General features: G+C 34.1%; 1 protein-coding gene across 1 annotated transcript in view; it reads right to left on the bottom strand.

Moving 5' to 3' along the window:
* The window catches only part of DAAM (disheveled-associated activator of morphogenesis-like protein), a 94,350-nt gene that overhangs the window by 10,571 nt on the left and 67,221 nt on the right, over positions 1-16,558 (bottom strand). The window contains exon 2 of the mRNA XM_075298674.1: positions 98-652. Within this exon, the coding sequence (XP_075154789.1) occupies positions 98-652 (555 nt within the window). The remainder of the gene's footprint in view (positions 1-97; positions 653-16,558) is intronic.

Raw genomic sequence — 16,558 nt, 5'->3', positions numbered from 1 at the left:
AGACCTACTTGGAGTAACCTCCAATTTACAAGTGTTATTACATAATTAACTGAAGACTATTCGTAATCTTGCTCAAATACAATTAACCACAACTCACCTGAAAACACCCACACCAACCGCGTCTACCACGAAACGCTGGCATTTTCTTTTGCTGCTGATGACGATAGAACTTCTGCAGTGGCGTCTCACGGACAGCCTCACTTTTGTTTGAATCTTTACCGCTGAAGGTGTAACCAAAAGTGTAGCCTAAAATATTATTCGCATAAAATGAGTTACCACCATCATCTTTTGCCCCGGACGCTGGATCGTTGGCGTCCGCACCACCTCCGCCGTTGCCACCGTTTTGTTGCCAATAACGTTGTAAACTATGCAGACAATTTAGTTCCGGAAGACGGGCTTTTAATTGACTGAAGTCAAAACGCTGGTGGAAGGATGTGGATGATGTGTCGCTGGTGGCACTATTTGTAGTGGAATTGTGCAACTGACTGTGGGGATGCAAATGGTGTGGACTATTGTGAGCCTGTTTCTGCTGTTGTTGGAGGCTGGATGGTTTTTGCAGTGTGCTATCCGGGGTGGTTTGTAAGGAGTCGTTGTTGGCACTTAATGTATCAGGTTCATTAGTGCAACTGATGGTGGGACACGACTGCAAAGTCTGCAATGGACAAAATAACATAGTTTTAATTAATAATTATGTTTAAGAGTATCTCTAAATTATTGTAGTAAAATAAGGTAATAGGATTGTTCTCAAGTTGGGTGATTTGGTGTCAGCGTTGCCACAATTAATATTTATTTCGGATCATCATTTTTCCAAAATTGGACCAAAATTCGTACCAGCGGACATTTTTTCCAAATTTTCCAAAATTGTACTTCGATAGAAAATTTTGTCAACTTTTTTTTATTTATTTCTATAGGAAATTTTGTGAAAATTTTAATTCTATAGAAATTTTTATCAAAATTTTATTTCTATGGAAAATTATGTCAAAATTTAATTCTATAGAAAATAATGTCATTTTATTTCTGTAGAAATTTTTATCAAAATTTTATTTCTATAGAAAATATGTCAAGATTTTATTTATATATTTTGCCAAAATTTTAGTTCTATAGAAAATTTTGTAAATTTTTTTTTATAGAAAATTTTGCCAAAATTTTAGTTCTATAGAAAATTTTTCCAAAATTTAATTTTTATAGAAAATTTTGCAAAATTTTATTTCTATAGAAAATTTTACACAAAATTTTATTTCTATAGAAAATTTTTAAAAAATTACCAATTTAACGAAAATGGGCCAAAAACAATCAAATATTTTTGGTCCGACCATCGGACCAAATTTAAAATTTAATAATGTTTTGGACCAATTTTGGTCCGATCGGACCAAAATGGGAACCCTGTTTGGTGATAATAAGGCCAGTCCAGGGAATACCGGAGCTGACATTCAACCACTGGAATCTAGTTAAGAGGAAAGAACAGAACAAAAAACTTTCCAAGGAAAATCATTTTCCAGGCGACGATTGTCTAGTAATTCAAAAGGACAAGATTATTCAGGCACCGGATTAGATTAGGAGTACCATCAAAGGTTATGAACTATGCAGATGAGTTCTACGGTCGAAATAGGGCCTAAGTCTACAGATGGAAACAAATATCATAATAGGTGTAACATATCCAAGCTTTATGTCGAAAGTCGAAAGGGAAAGATTATTCAGGCACCGGATAAAGTTGATTAGAAGCACAAGAAATAAACTGCAAAGGCTACGAATTATGCTGATGAGTTCTACCGTCGAAATAGGGCCTAAGTTTACCAATTTCAATCTGGATTTACGGGAATGTAATTAAGTTAATCCTAACATACGTGTATATAACCATCTAGGATGACACCAAAAATAGCTTTGGTATATATACTGGGCCTTGGTGAAATTCAGAGTCGATCTAATGATGTCAGTCCGTCTGTTGAAATCACACTAACTTCCAAACAAAACAAGCTATCGACTTGATACTTGGTACAATTTTATATGGTATAGCCCCCATATAAAACGACACACAGATTTGAATTACGGAAATTTACTGTTTCATCCGATCCAGTTGAAATTTGGTACGCGATGATAGTATATACTCTCTGAATATCATGCAAAAAAACTGGTTCATATCGGCTCATAATTATATATAGCCCCATACTGATCTCCGGGTTTGATGTTCGGAGTCTCTTGAATTTCATCCGATGTATACGCCCTCTAACAACCATGCAAAAATTGGTCCATATCGGTCCATAACTATATATAGCCCCCATATAAACAGATATGCAGATTTGACCTCCGGAGCATCTTGAAGGAATAAATTTCATCCGATCTGGTTACAATTGGGTACGCGTTGATAGTATATGCGCTCGGAAAACCATGCAAAACTTGGTCCATAATTATATATATATCACCCATACAAACCAATAGCAGATTTGGCTTTGAAATTCGGTCCACGATATTAGTATATACTCTGAATACCGCCAGAGAAACTGGTCCATAAGTTAAGTTAATCCTAACATACGTGTATATAACCATCTAGGATGACAGCAAAAATAGCTTTGACAAGTCAACTTTAGATCTATGAAGATATAGATCGATTGAAAACTCTCTGATCTGCATAATATTGGATTTAACAACAAACGAGAGCTAATGACCTGGTAGTACGAGGCAAGATATGCGATCCCATTAGCGACCGCATGTCCAAATAGTGACATTCTGGAATAAGTGGTAAATAATCTGTGGACCGTTTGGATCAGTGCTCGCAGAGAAGGAATATGATCATCTCAAACATGTTTAAAGAGCAAAATGTCATTTTTGTATGGTGACCATGTAACATGTTTGTCACTAAAATGTTATTTTCTCGTCAAATATAACCTGCTTGCCGAAATCAGATACATGATTTCCGAGAAAATAACATGGTTGCGAAAACCATGTTACATGGTCACCACCCAAAAATAACATTTTGCTCTTAAAATATGTTTGAGGTGATCATATTCCTTCTCTGGGTGTGGTAAATTGGGAACGTAGAGGATTAGGGAGATCACAGCAAATCGATTGCTCAACCGATCTCTAGATTGTATTTCTTGACCGTTTTTATACATAAATTGCCATTGTTTTTAATATTTCTTTAAGGCGTTTTCAAAATTTATTATTATAACATCTGGTATTTTCCATTGCTAAACTGGGCTTCCTGTTTCCTTCACCCTACTTGGAGTCTTGCCGCCATTTGTGTTACTTTTTATGAAAAATAATATTTTGCCAAAATAATTTGTTAACTAATCGTACAATACGGGTATAATGACTGCATTTGATTGTCATCTCAATAACGTGAAAATAACATGCGTCCAGTGTTAACACAATAAACAATACTCCTCTCCATGAAAACCATGCAAATGCTGGTCATCGGATGCATGGTGGGTATGTATGTCTGTCTCTCTGTCGGTGGCTTGAAAAATCACCCAAATCATACTAACGTATAGTGGCAGGCTGAAAGGCCCGTAGCTCGACAGGCATTGATTTGGTCATTGGATGTTAATGTTGCAACAGACAGTTCATGCCACCAACATCAAATCATCATCGGAGTACATTTTAGAGGTAATGCACAATGATGATATGCTCACATATATATCTTGGTGAGCAAAATGGAACTTTCACTAAAAAAACAATATTGCAAAAGCCCAAAAAAGACAACAATAAAATGAAACTTTACGCGAATTTTCCGTTGTCTAATAATTGTAAAATATCTGGACAGGCGACTGTATGACGCGTCATTGAAATATCCAAATTGGTGGCATGAAGTGTGGTATTTTTTGTCTTGACAAAAAAAATGTTACTTAAATATGAAGCAAGTATTTGAGGATCTTAATCGATAAAATATGTTCGGTCAGACCGTACTCAATATATCTTTCAACATAGATTCATGAATAATCGTAATTACTCTTTAATATTTTTAAAAATTAAAAATTAAAAATTTTACAAAAAAAGTCGCTATATCGATTTACGGGTTTGGTGAATAATTAGATTCTTATTCCTCAAGAAATGAAAAGGAGAGTTTGGATGGATATCGATAATCTTCACCATTTATTTTTGTGGGTCTGAAAAAATGAGACTTTATAGATGGGAGATTTGTCTATGTAAGCAAACGACCATATTCGGGCCCAGATTGAAAAACCACTGTATTTGCCAATTCAAACAAATTTAACAATAATTTAGAAATTTCGGGCAAATTGGAGAAAAATATGGATCCACTTATATGCACCCAGAGAAGGAATATAATCACCTCAAACATGTTTTAAGAGCAAAATGTTATTTTTGGACTGGGAACATGTAACATGTTTGTCACAACCATGTTATGTTCTCGAAAATTATGTACCTGATTTCGGCAATCACGTATATGTTTTCCGAGAAAAGAATATGATTGCGACAAAAATGTTCCATGTTCACCGTCCAAAAATAACATTTTGCTCTTGAAACATGTTTGAGGTGATCATATTCTTTCTCTGCGTGTGGTAGCTATATATTAAAAACTTGAACACTGTCCACCAACTCTTCAACAAATTATTTATGGGCCCTAAAAACATAAAATTGTCAAGAAAATCTGATAAGTATAGATGTTTCTGGATACTCAAGAAACATTTGGAGATTTGTCCGCATTAGGACTATATAAAAACATTTAAATTACACTGTTTTCGGGAGGTCGTTTTAATGTAGAACTAGCTCAACGAGAAATTGTTCAATCCCAGTACCGTTATAAGGCTAGTCCCTGGTATGTACACGCTCACAAAAAATCGCTTCTGTAACATATACTCCCAAACATATTTTGCTTCAAGCATATACATTTTTGGGTATTGCCCAAACATTTATATGTTTGATCTCTTCCAATATATAATATGTTTGAAAGCATATTGGTCTAAACAATATATGTTTGGGTAGTCTAAGTTCCAAACATTTTGTATTTTTGCATCCAAATTCAATAATGTTGTCTTCCAAAAAACAATATGTTACTATGTGAACATATAATATGTTTGGAAGCATTTTGCACCCAAAAATATTATATGCTTAAAAAAATTCTCCCAAACAATATTGTGCTCAAAATTTTATTTATTTATTTATATATTTACAATCATAATGAATTATGAAAATAAACAGGTAATATAGGTGCTAACAACATAGGTTTTCGACCTGAATGCTCAAAATTTTGTTTCTGCCCAATTGTATATTCCCCCACATCTTTCTCACTTCCACGAGATTTTTTAGTTCTTAACACCTTTTTCTGTAATACAAACATTGTAGAAGAAATTATTCAATTGTATGATTTTTTTTATTTTAATTTTACCTTTTGCCGGACGGGGATTCGAACAGCGAACCACACAGTTTGTAAGGATCAAAGAAGTAGCTGATCAATTGCCCAAGGAAAAATAAAATGTTAATTTTGTAATAACAAGCAACAACCACCAACTTAATTCAATATCGCTCCCTGTTAAATAGCGCTCCAAGCTACTAAACACATATATGTTTATAGGCTATTTCTAAATTAATATATGTTTGCATCCAAGCATATTATATTTACAAACATTTTATGTCCCAAACATAATATGTTCTAACATATTAATATATATGTCCCAAACATGTTATGCTAGTTTATGAACATTATATGCTTGCACTCAAAAATATTGTGTTTAAAAATTTGTGTTCCAAACATATAATGTTTATAGCCAAACATATGAAAAACAGTATTTTTCATCCGTGTATGGACCAGTTCCAGTTCTTTTCGAAACGTATGTAAAGGACCAGTCACTTTAACATTTTGAGGCATTTAATTAAATGTAAATAATAAATTTTAGAGATGGATATGGAGCCGGCAATTATTAAAAAAAAAAACTATTAATTATAAGGTCAAATTCATTATTGATAAAACAATTTATGCCTGCTAACATTATCTATGTTCAAGCTAGTTGAACTACAATGTCTAGATATCTTTCAAACATCAACAAAGTGTCCAATTGCCCACTTCAACAATGTTGATTAGAGTCTAGGAATCACGAATAAATCGAAAGTTCAAATCTAACAATGCCATAAACCACAAGAAAAGAAAAGCATGAGTGTAAATCTCAAAAATACCATCAAATTCAAATTAACTGCATGCAAAAATCTCAACCAAGATGAATTTGTAAATATCCCGAATTTTGCAATCACCTGTAGTCCAAAGTCATGCTAACTTGGGATAGCTTGGTTTTGAAACTAAAAAGCCATCATCACCAGCCATCATTACCACAAGAAACAACATAATCAAATGTTTTCACGAACCGTATGAAAAAAAAAAATTAATCAATTTCCGAACACCAACATGACCAGCATCAACAAGTGCCACTGCCATGCCATTTTTGTTGTTTTGATTTGAAGAAATAAAAAAAGGTTCAAACGAACCTGAACATCTATTTACAAGCAAGCTGTGCCTCTTAAAAGGAGGGAACCCTCAGTGAGAAAACTTCAATCAAAAACTACTTAAAACACCTAAAACAAGTAGTAAGAGTACGAGGGAAGACCTTTATTTGTATTGGGGTGTAACGAAATTATTTACATTACAATTCAAGATTAGTTAGTAAAACCAAGAGAAGCAAATTCGACAACTCTACTGTAAACATAAAGTGTGTAAATGATTTGGTATGGGTAGAGTGAATAAATAATTTTATATATTTTGGAAGCCTATGATGGTCTTAAATAAATAATAGTGTTTACGATTTACCAATACCTGTATTGCACCAAAAAAAAAGTAAACTGTTTTATAGGAAGAATAAACCAACTCGTCAGAAAATTGTACTCCACATTTTGATATTTCCACAAAACGCTGTTAAAACCAGGAAAATTTAATGGTCCATTCAACGGTAGCGTTGAACATTTTTGCGTATTAATTTGTGATGCCATGTTGACTAGGTTAGGTTTGGTTAGGTGGCAACCTGATGTATCAGGCTCACTTTGGCTATTCAGTCCATTGTGATACCACATTGGTGAACTTCTATCTTATCACTGAGTGCTGCCCGGTTCCATGTCAATGACAAGGGACCTCTTTTTTATAGCCGAGTCCGAACGGCGTTCCACATTGCAGTGAAACCACTTAGAGAAGCTTTGAAACCATCAGAAATGTCACCAGCATTACTGAGGTGGGATAATCCACCGCTGAAAAATTGATGGTGTTGGGTCGAAGCAGGAATCGAACCCACGATTGCATACTCAAGTATGGAAGGCGAGCATGCTAACCATTGCACCACGGTGACAGACTAAATTGGGCATCAGCCTGAACCAACAGAGGAGCATAAAGTTTCCAAAATTTTGATAGATTTACAGAGCTCATGGATGGAGTTGTTGTGAGGAACTGAACGTTTGTTACCTGTTGTACGTTATAACTGCCCTCTCATAGAAGAAAAAATTAACTAAAAGCAAAGAAAAAAATCATTGGCGGCAAGTTATTACCATTTTAACCATTTACAATCGTTCATACGTACTATTTTTGGGAATCGTACGAAAATTTTCTATTGCTTTAGTTCATATTGAACTTATGTGTGCGGCCATTGAACTTTATACCCACGTATCGTTCATAAAATATTTGAAACATACTTAAAAAAGTAAGATTTCATTAGGCTGTGGAAAATTTCGAAAAAAAGTAATCAAATTTACCTACAAAAATATATTTATTTTGCAAAAAACTAAGTTAAATTTTGCATTAGTTTAACTGCGGAATTTTTGTTCTGTGTAGTTTCTCACACATGTTTTTAAAATTGACCCAAATCATTATGAACTCAACAAAGTTTATTTATTATACCTCCATATTTCCTTCGGTTTACCCTGGTATACTCTTTGATAGTTAAACTCCAATTTTTATAATTTTTGATATTGAAAATGGTGGTGTATCATTTCTTTAGATTGTTTGGGTCTCTGCTATTTTGACTTTTGCTATTCGACAATTGCAATACAAACCCACTTCCATCCGTATCGAAACAATTCAACCCAGTATTAGTAACATAATCATGTTAACAAGACCTTTTTATATATTTGTTTTTGTATGTTTCACTGATTGTGTTTTGATTACATTGCTCTTTGTTGATGGCAAATACACCAACTACGGAAGCCACTAGTGTAAATTAACTATATGCACGAAAATTCTAGTCATAGTAATTATTATATTTGAGAGGAATAAAAATAAACCTTTGTTTTTTTCTTTGGAAATAAACAACAAGGACATTTATCCTTTTTAAAGTAATTTTGTTTATTTAACATAATTTAAGTGAATTTAAATTATGCTAAAGACGATGGAGAGGATACTGGATGATCATATAAGGAACCAGCTAGGCATGAAACTATCAATCTGTCAACATGCGTACATTAAGGGTAGATCTGTAGAATCTGCCCTGCACTGAGTGGTGCATCACATAGAAAGATCCATGACATATGGCGAATATACATTGGCGGCGTTTCTGGACATTGAAGGTGCTTTTAATTATACGAAAATTGATAAAGTAAAGGGTGATTCTTTTGAGGTTAGGATTTTCATGCATTAGTATTTGACAGATCACGTGGGATTTCAGACATAGTGTCAAAGAGAAAGATGCTCAGTATGCTTTGACATTTCATCATGAATAGACTTACTAACGAGCAACGCTTGCAAATCATTGAATTTTATTACCAAAATCAGTGGCAGAAAATCCGCTTTTTTATCGACAAATTTTGTTCAGCGATGAGGCTCATTTCTGGTTGAATGGCTACGTAAATAAGCAAAATTGCCGCATTTGGAGTGAAGAGCAACCAGAAGCCGTTCAAGAACTGCCCATGCATCCCGAAAAATGCACTGTTTGGTGTGGTTTGTACGCTGGTGGAATCATTGGACCGTATTTTTTCAAAGATGCTGTTGGACGCAACGTTACGGTGAATGGCGATCGCTATCGTTCGATGCTAACAAACTTTTTGTTGCCAAAAATGGAAGAACTGAACTTGGTTGACATGTGGTTTCAACAAGATGGCGCTACATGCCACACAGCTCGCGATTCTATGGCCATTTTGAGGGAAAACTTCGGAGAACAATTCATCTCAAGAAATGGACCGGTAAGTTGGCCACCAAGATCATGCGATTTGACGCCTTTAGACTATTTTTTGTGGGGCTACGTCAAGTCTAAAGTCTACAGAAATAAGCCAGCAACTATTCCAGCTTTGGAAGACAACATTTCCGAAGAAATTCGGGCTATTCCGGCCGAAATGCTCGAAAAAGTTGCCCAAAATTGGACTTTCCGAATGGACCACCTAAGACGCAGCCGCGGTCAACATTTAAATGAAATTATCTTCAAAAAGTAAATGTCATGGACCAATCTAACGTTTCAAATAAAGAACCGATGAGATTTTGCAAATTTTATGCGTTTTTAAAAAAAAAAAAGTTTTCAAGCTCTTAACAAATCACCCTTTAGTACAGGCATTAGAGAAGAATGGTGTCGAGAAATTCGTTATAAAGTGGATCGAGGTGATGCTGCTAGCAGGGAAATGGTGGTCGAGCTAGCGAACTCCACAAGGAGGGCTAGGACCACTAGAGGATTGCCACAGTGAGGGGTAATATCACCTTTCATATGGCTACTGGTGGTGAACGAGGTATTGACTGGGCTGACAAGTAGGGGCATCAAGGTAGTGGCATACGCGGATGACATTGTGATAATGGTATCGGGGAAATTCCTGGACTCTATTTCGGATGTGCTGAGCGGGTCTTTGAAGTATCTTTCGGAGTGGACACTAGGATGCGGATTAGGGGTGAACCCTGGAAAGACGGAGCTGGTACTGTTCACCAGGAGGAGAAACGTTGTCGGTTACAAGTCGCCTGAATTCCAGGGCACGAAGCTGACCCTCTAGGAATCAGCAAGGTACCTGGGAGTTCTTTTGGATTCCAAACTAAACTGGATATGCGGCATTATACTCGTGGGGCAGAGATGGGGAATGAGGCCTTCACTTTTTGGCTGGCTTTATACCGCGGTTGTAGGACCTGTGGCCACATATGGTTGTCATGTTTGGTGGACAATCGTAAGCCACCAAAATCATATGTTGAGAAAAAATAGGATAAATAGGACTGCACTTATTTACATGACAGGCGCTATGAGGACCACAGCCACTGTCGCTTTGGAGGTACTGATGTGAGTTATCCCACTCGATTTACACGTAAGGAAGACGGCGGAACTGACACCTCTGAGACCTTAGAGCTTGAACACGCCGGAGAGGACAGTCTACAGGCATACTGAGATTCTGGCCGTGCAGTATAGAAACACTCAGAAATATTACAAGCATTTCTGAGAAGGGATAAACTACCGCTGAAAAACTTTGGTATTCGGTCGAAACTGGAATTGAACCCGCGATCCTTTGTATACAAGGCTGGATGAAAACTATTGCACTCTGATGGCTTCCTAGAAATTTAAAAACCAACTGAACAAAATCTCAAATTTCACTTTTTATTTTTATCATTTGAAAAAGTTTTTCGCTAAGACCGGGGGTTGAATCTTGGTATATGTTAACATAACGCTTTAGCACACTCAGCCATAAATGATGAATTAAACCGTTAATTCAAATGTTTGTGATATGACATCAAAGCATAACATTCTAACTGCTTCTCGAGAAGTTATCTTTATTATTATGAATAAAAAGTAAAAAAAGTAGTTTAAATTCTTTCCCTACGTACACTCTAAGAATTTGCATGGCTATCAATATGCTGTTTTAGAAAGTTATACGCGATATTTTAGGTTAGGGTTATGTACAGTGACTGCCAAAGGTATACTTAGGTTTTAAATTCTATTGTGACACTTAATGTAGTATACTTATCTCTTATCAAGACGTGCTGCCTTAATCTATGTCAACTGAAACCACGCAGAGAAGATTTCAGTCACTCAGACATGTCACCGGCATTGCCGAGAGGAGATAAAATCCCATGTTTTGTTTCGCAGATATTGAGATTATTCAAGAGCAATTCAAAATAGTAAATTTTTCGATAATTACAACTTTCGTTTTTTAAGCATTTTATCAATTTCTGATATCAAAATCATATTTGCTTGAGTGTATACTAAGATTTCATCTTCATAGTTTTTAGGTGTAAAAATTAACACCTTACAATTATAAAAAATGATGTATGTTTTATAGCCAGTCATTGTCATAAGATAAGGTCAACAACTTTCTGAGCACTCCTTCTTTGGCAATTAGTAGGAAAAACTGTCCATTAAAAGCCAATAAGAGAGAGAGTAAGAGTGATTGTATTGGACCGGCAATTATAAAACATAACTGGTAACTATTAGGTATCGCTTAGTGAATAAAACAAATGTTAAATTAACATAAATAACCACATGATTATTAACAACTACTTCAAGTCAATTAAAATATATTGAGTCATAGACCATATTTTCAACAAACCACCCTAGAAGTTTTTTTTTTCATTTTTTTTTTGGAAAACCAGTTACTGTTTCAAAAAATATATATTGCAGTTTCATAATTTTTTTTTTATATTACAACTTGCGAATTCCTATCTACAATAAATAATAAATTGCATGTGAATTGTTTCGCTCAAAACAGACCTATTTTTCTTTTATTTACTATTAAATCCTGTTCATGGTGTGGTCACTGTTTAAGGTATTGTAATCGCATGCACATTGACTAAGATTTTCTCTAAGCTTTTCTCTAAACATGTCTTAAAGTCAATTGAAATTGATTGCATAGTGACCAGATAGCCAAATGCCACAATCCATCACTGGGGCTTGACTGCGACAGCTTGTCTGTTGTCTTCATCAATTAAGTTGGTGGCTGAAGCTGAAAATCTTCTCTTCAACTGTCTGTCTTCTCGTCATGTCATCGTCACCATGGCCATTACTAGTCGATGATTTTTGACCATGCCTCTATGATGCGTAAATTACTTGAAGTGGGTAAAGAGGAGCTTAAACTTAATTCAAGTGATGCTGCAGAAGAAAAACTAAGTTTGTCTTATTACCGAGCCCAAGTAAAAGAAACTTTCCTACTTGACAACAATTGGATGAGTATGGTTTTTCATATCAAATGTTTATTATTTGTTTTAAAATGTTAACATTTGTTTTATTACACCAATGGCGAAACAATCGCAAGTCTGGCGGAGGTTTAAAACAAGGGAAATATTTGTGAGTGGTAGATAGGAAAAAGTTATATTTTATAGTACATCTAAAAGATTGAAATCCTATATTTCATGAGTCATAGTTATGAAAACGTTACTGGTAAATAAAATTGGGTGACTGTACAACATTCTCATACTTTGAGTCATTGAACTGAAAATGTCATCTCATTGCATCGAAATATTTTTTCTCGTTAGTTTAGGAAGCTTTCATAATCGTACCTATCTACCTATTTAAATGTGTAAATAAAATAAAATCTTTTTTATTATCGAAACACTGGTTCGATCTTGGGAAACTTTGTTATATAGAGCTAGTTTTAAGGGAATGCTAATTTTTAAAGGTAAATGGTTGGACTACCGGCCTTCTTATACTCGGAAGGCCCGTTTTCAACTCTGATCACCATAAAACGTTTTCTATCGATTTGTCATCTCTCAGTAATGCTGAAGGCATTTTGGGTACATCAGCCTATACAAAGGAAAAAGTGGCCTTTTTCTTTGGGAAGAATGAACTACCTCGTGGGAAACAATATTGTATTAAATTGTTTGAGGTTTCCGTAATGTCTTGTCAAAATAACTATAATTTGCTGAGATTTTTGAATATTTAACTACCATTCACGGAATTCTTCCTTCTCATAACCATATTAACCACATCACAGTTAATTTTTATTATTTCTGAGAAGTGTGGGAAAAGTTTATTTTTCTTTAGTTGACATTAAACGGTTAAATGAGTACGGTTCATTGAAATTTATACCCCAAACATTTTTTTAAACATAACTGAAACAAAACAATTTTTTTTGTCTGAAACGTTCATTTTAGTATTAGTTTAACACCGAATTTTTTCCTGTGTAATAGCTTAGTAACCCATATAAAAATTTCGATTTCTAAATGGTTTAGAGGTCAATTGTTCCAATGTATCATCTTTAAATTCATATTTTTTGTCAAAAAAATATTTTGTTGTAATTACATTTAATTTTTTTAACTTTCCCCAGCTTAACCCTAGAACACTAAACCTCTTTTTTACACTTTAATACTGAACTTCGCCTCTGAGACTACTTTTTCAAAGAGTATAAAATTTTTCGTGAATAAAATAATTTTTTTATTAAAACAAAACAATTTTTCTTGAAGAATACAAATATCGTAAGCTTTATGTATAAAAGTGCTAAGTCAAATTTTCGAACTTTTACAGGAGAGACAAAAAACATAATAAATTGTGAAATAAACCAATTTTCGAAAAATTGTAAATGTAGTTACCATAAATGCTTTCAATACAAACAGTATACTTTCCGCAAAATTCACACAAACAATTGCTATTAAAATTTTTTAGCAAAGCCTACTCAACCTAAAATTTGATTTAGCACGTGTATTTTAACAGGTGCTGACTTAGCACTTTTACACATCATTATCAAACAGAGATAAAAACAGATATTTAATATATTTTTTTATGGTAAACTATGTATTTTTGATTTATCTGTCGATCTGCATCTTAAACCATTTTTTTGTAAGAGGTTGACTTAGCACCTTTACACATTAAGCTAACGATATTTAATAGGAAAATAAGAGAGATTTCACTATATTTTTTAAATAGAAATAACTTTTTTTCTATTTTTTTTTCATATGAGTCGCCTCACAGGCCGGGTTTAGTGTTCTAGGGTTAATATAATTTTCTTTATTTTATTTACTTCCTTCATAAGTTCTATGCCAACTAAAGCACAAGGCATTTTTCTTACACTTCTCAAAAATGCCGATAATTCTGTAGACCTCCAGAAGATGATTGATAGCCTCGAAAGGTACTGCTCCCTATGGGATTTAAAGGTCAATTTAACAAAATCTAAGGTTATGTTTTTTCGCAAGAGCTCCAGAATCGCGTCTAATTTGGATTGGTACTTGGCGAATCAGCGGATAGAAGTGGTTAATTGTTATACTTATCTTGGGGTTGAACTGACATATAATCTTTCGTTTAGAAAGCATGTAAACAAAAAACTCACTGCCTCTAAGATTGCTATAAATTCTACTTGGGGGAAGTATATTAACCACCCAAATATCTCGAAATGCCGATAATTCTGTAGACCTCCAGAAGATGATTGATAGCCTCGAAAGGTACTGCTCCCTATGGGATTTAAAGGTCAATTTAACAAAATCTAAGGTTATGTTTTTTCGCAAGAGCTCCAGAATCGCGTCTAATTTGGATTGGTACTTGGCGAATCAGCGGATAGAAGTGGTTAATTGTTATACTTATCTTGGGGTTGAACTGACATATAATCTTTCGTTTAGAAAGCATGTAAACAAAAAACTCACTGCCTCTAAGATTGCTATAAATTCTACTTGGGGGAAGTATATTAACCACCCAAATATCTCGAAAGAGAATAAGATGAGAATATTTGATGCCTGTTCCAGATCGATAATGTGTTATGCCGCACAAATCTGGGGCTTCGAAAAACTTATAGATGTTGAGAAACTGCTCCGATTTTTTATTAAGAGAATGCTATATCTCCCCAGAAATACTCCGAATTATGTTTTGCATCTAGAGATGGGATGTGGCTCCATGTACGCATCTACTTTAGAGTCACATTTTAGGTTCTGAACTCGGACATCATAGACTTCCACGTGTTCTTGCTGAGAGGGTTATTGAACTAAATATATATTGGGCTAATGAATGGTCAACTCTATGCCAGTACCTTGACTATGTTACACCGGACACGTCAGTTCCTATATGTGTGTTTTGGCAAGACATAATGGAAAGGTTTAGGTCTAAGGAATTTGAAAATTTCTGCATAGATGCGTCTAATTCGCAATTTCACGATCTGTACCCCCAACTGAGTTACAATATCGCTCCAGCGCTATCTACCGTATTTTCATGTCGTGCCACTGGTTTAATTATCCGAGCTAGATGTGGTCTTTTAGATCTGAATGCTAGATGTTTTAGAGATAATACTAACGGACTGTGTTTAATATGTAACATGGATGCGTCTGAAAATACGATTCACTTTTTCGGCGTATATCCAATATATCGCAATTTAAGAAGACAATACTTTGGCCGAAATATCCTTACTGAAAATGAAGTATATACGATACTAAATGGCACGAATTTTAATACCTTATATAAATATCTAAAATCATGCATAAAATATAGAACTTTTCTTATAAATGAATTCAGCACTTAGAACAAAATGAGGAAACATTTTTTTCTTCAAGATATTACATATAAACAAAATACTAACAAATGTACAATATACAAGCCAATCAGGCAAACAGCAATTTTGCTACGCCTATATAGATTTATAATTGAAATTTATATGTATTTAGTTTATTAAATGTTTATATGGTACGGAATAAATAAATCTATTAATAAATAATAATATAAATAATAATAAATAGTAAGTATGATCTAGAGCGTGTTTAAGATAATAATAATTAGCACCAATAAGTTTTTGCTTTAAACACAAGGAAGCTTTCCTTAAATGGTAAAAAATTGTCGTTATGTTAACAACGCATTATTATTAATCTTTATGAAAATGGAATAGAATTTAGTTAGGATGAGGTAGTTCATTTTTCCCATAAAACTTTTTTGTGTACACTCTTTACCTATAAGTGTATAGAAATTTTGAATGAAAAATATTACTGAGATCTATATTTTCAAAAATTAAAAAATAATAATAATAAAGTAATTGTAAAGTAAATTTAACTTTTTCCCCAGAAAAGTCTTTATTTTTTTTTCGCATTGAATGAAGTGTGATGCTCTCGTGTTTGACACCTTTTGCATAGCGTGTAGCAGAAGCCTAACTAAAAGTATTATTAAACATTTTAACTTTTGTTAAATAAAAGAATAAAAAAAAACCAAAGAGAAAAAATGGATATTTTCCTTTGGCCTGTTGGCATGTGGTAAAACTTGTTTCCCTGACATTCCAAAGCATCATCCATAGATCATGGCATATAATCGAAAAGTAAAACATCACTAGATTTTCTCGCTTTTGCCCAGATTTCATGCCTCAATTTTTTGATGTTGTTGTTGTCTTCACTTTTAAGACAACGTGTCCGTCTCTCGCTTCGATCGCTAATGTTTCATTTTTAAAGGGCATAACGTTGTTTTTTCTCTTAAATTGGCGCTGTAATTTTCAGTCATAAAATCTATAGAGCAAAACCAAAAAACAATGCTCCAAAGAAAAGCTAAGCAAAAAAAAAAAGTTAGTCACAGTAGCTAAGTTGAAAAACATATTTAAAATATTGAGTCTTATAAGCCAGTTGCTGCCAACCACCAGTATTACCAGAAGAAGTATGTCCAACACCAGCAAAGTATGGCTCTTTAAGATGAAGTTAACAGATGGATTGTTGGTATTTTTTTTTCCTTTTTAGTTTGCCATAGTTTTTGGAGGCTTGGCTTTAAGACTAAAACAAAACATTGGC

This window comes from Haematobia irritans, chromosome 3 (genome assembly GCF_050003625.1).
Source record: "Haematobia irritans isolate KBUSLIRL chromosome 3, ASM5000362v1, whole genome shotgun sequence".
Taxonomy (NCBI): domain Eukaryota; kingdom Metazoa; phylum Arthropoda; class Insecta; order Diptera; family Muscidae; genus Haematobia; species Haematobia irritans.
This window is presented reverse-complemented; position numbering and strand designations above follow the sequence as displayed.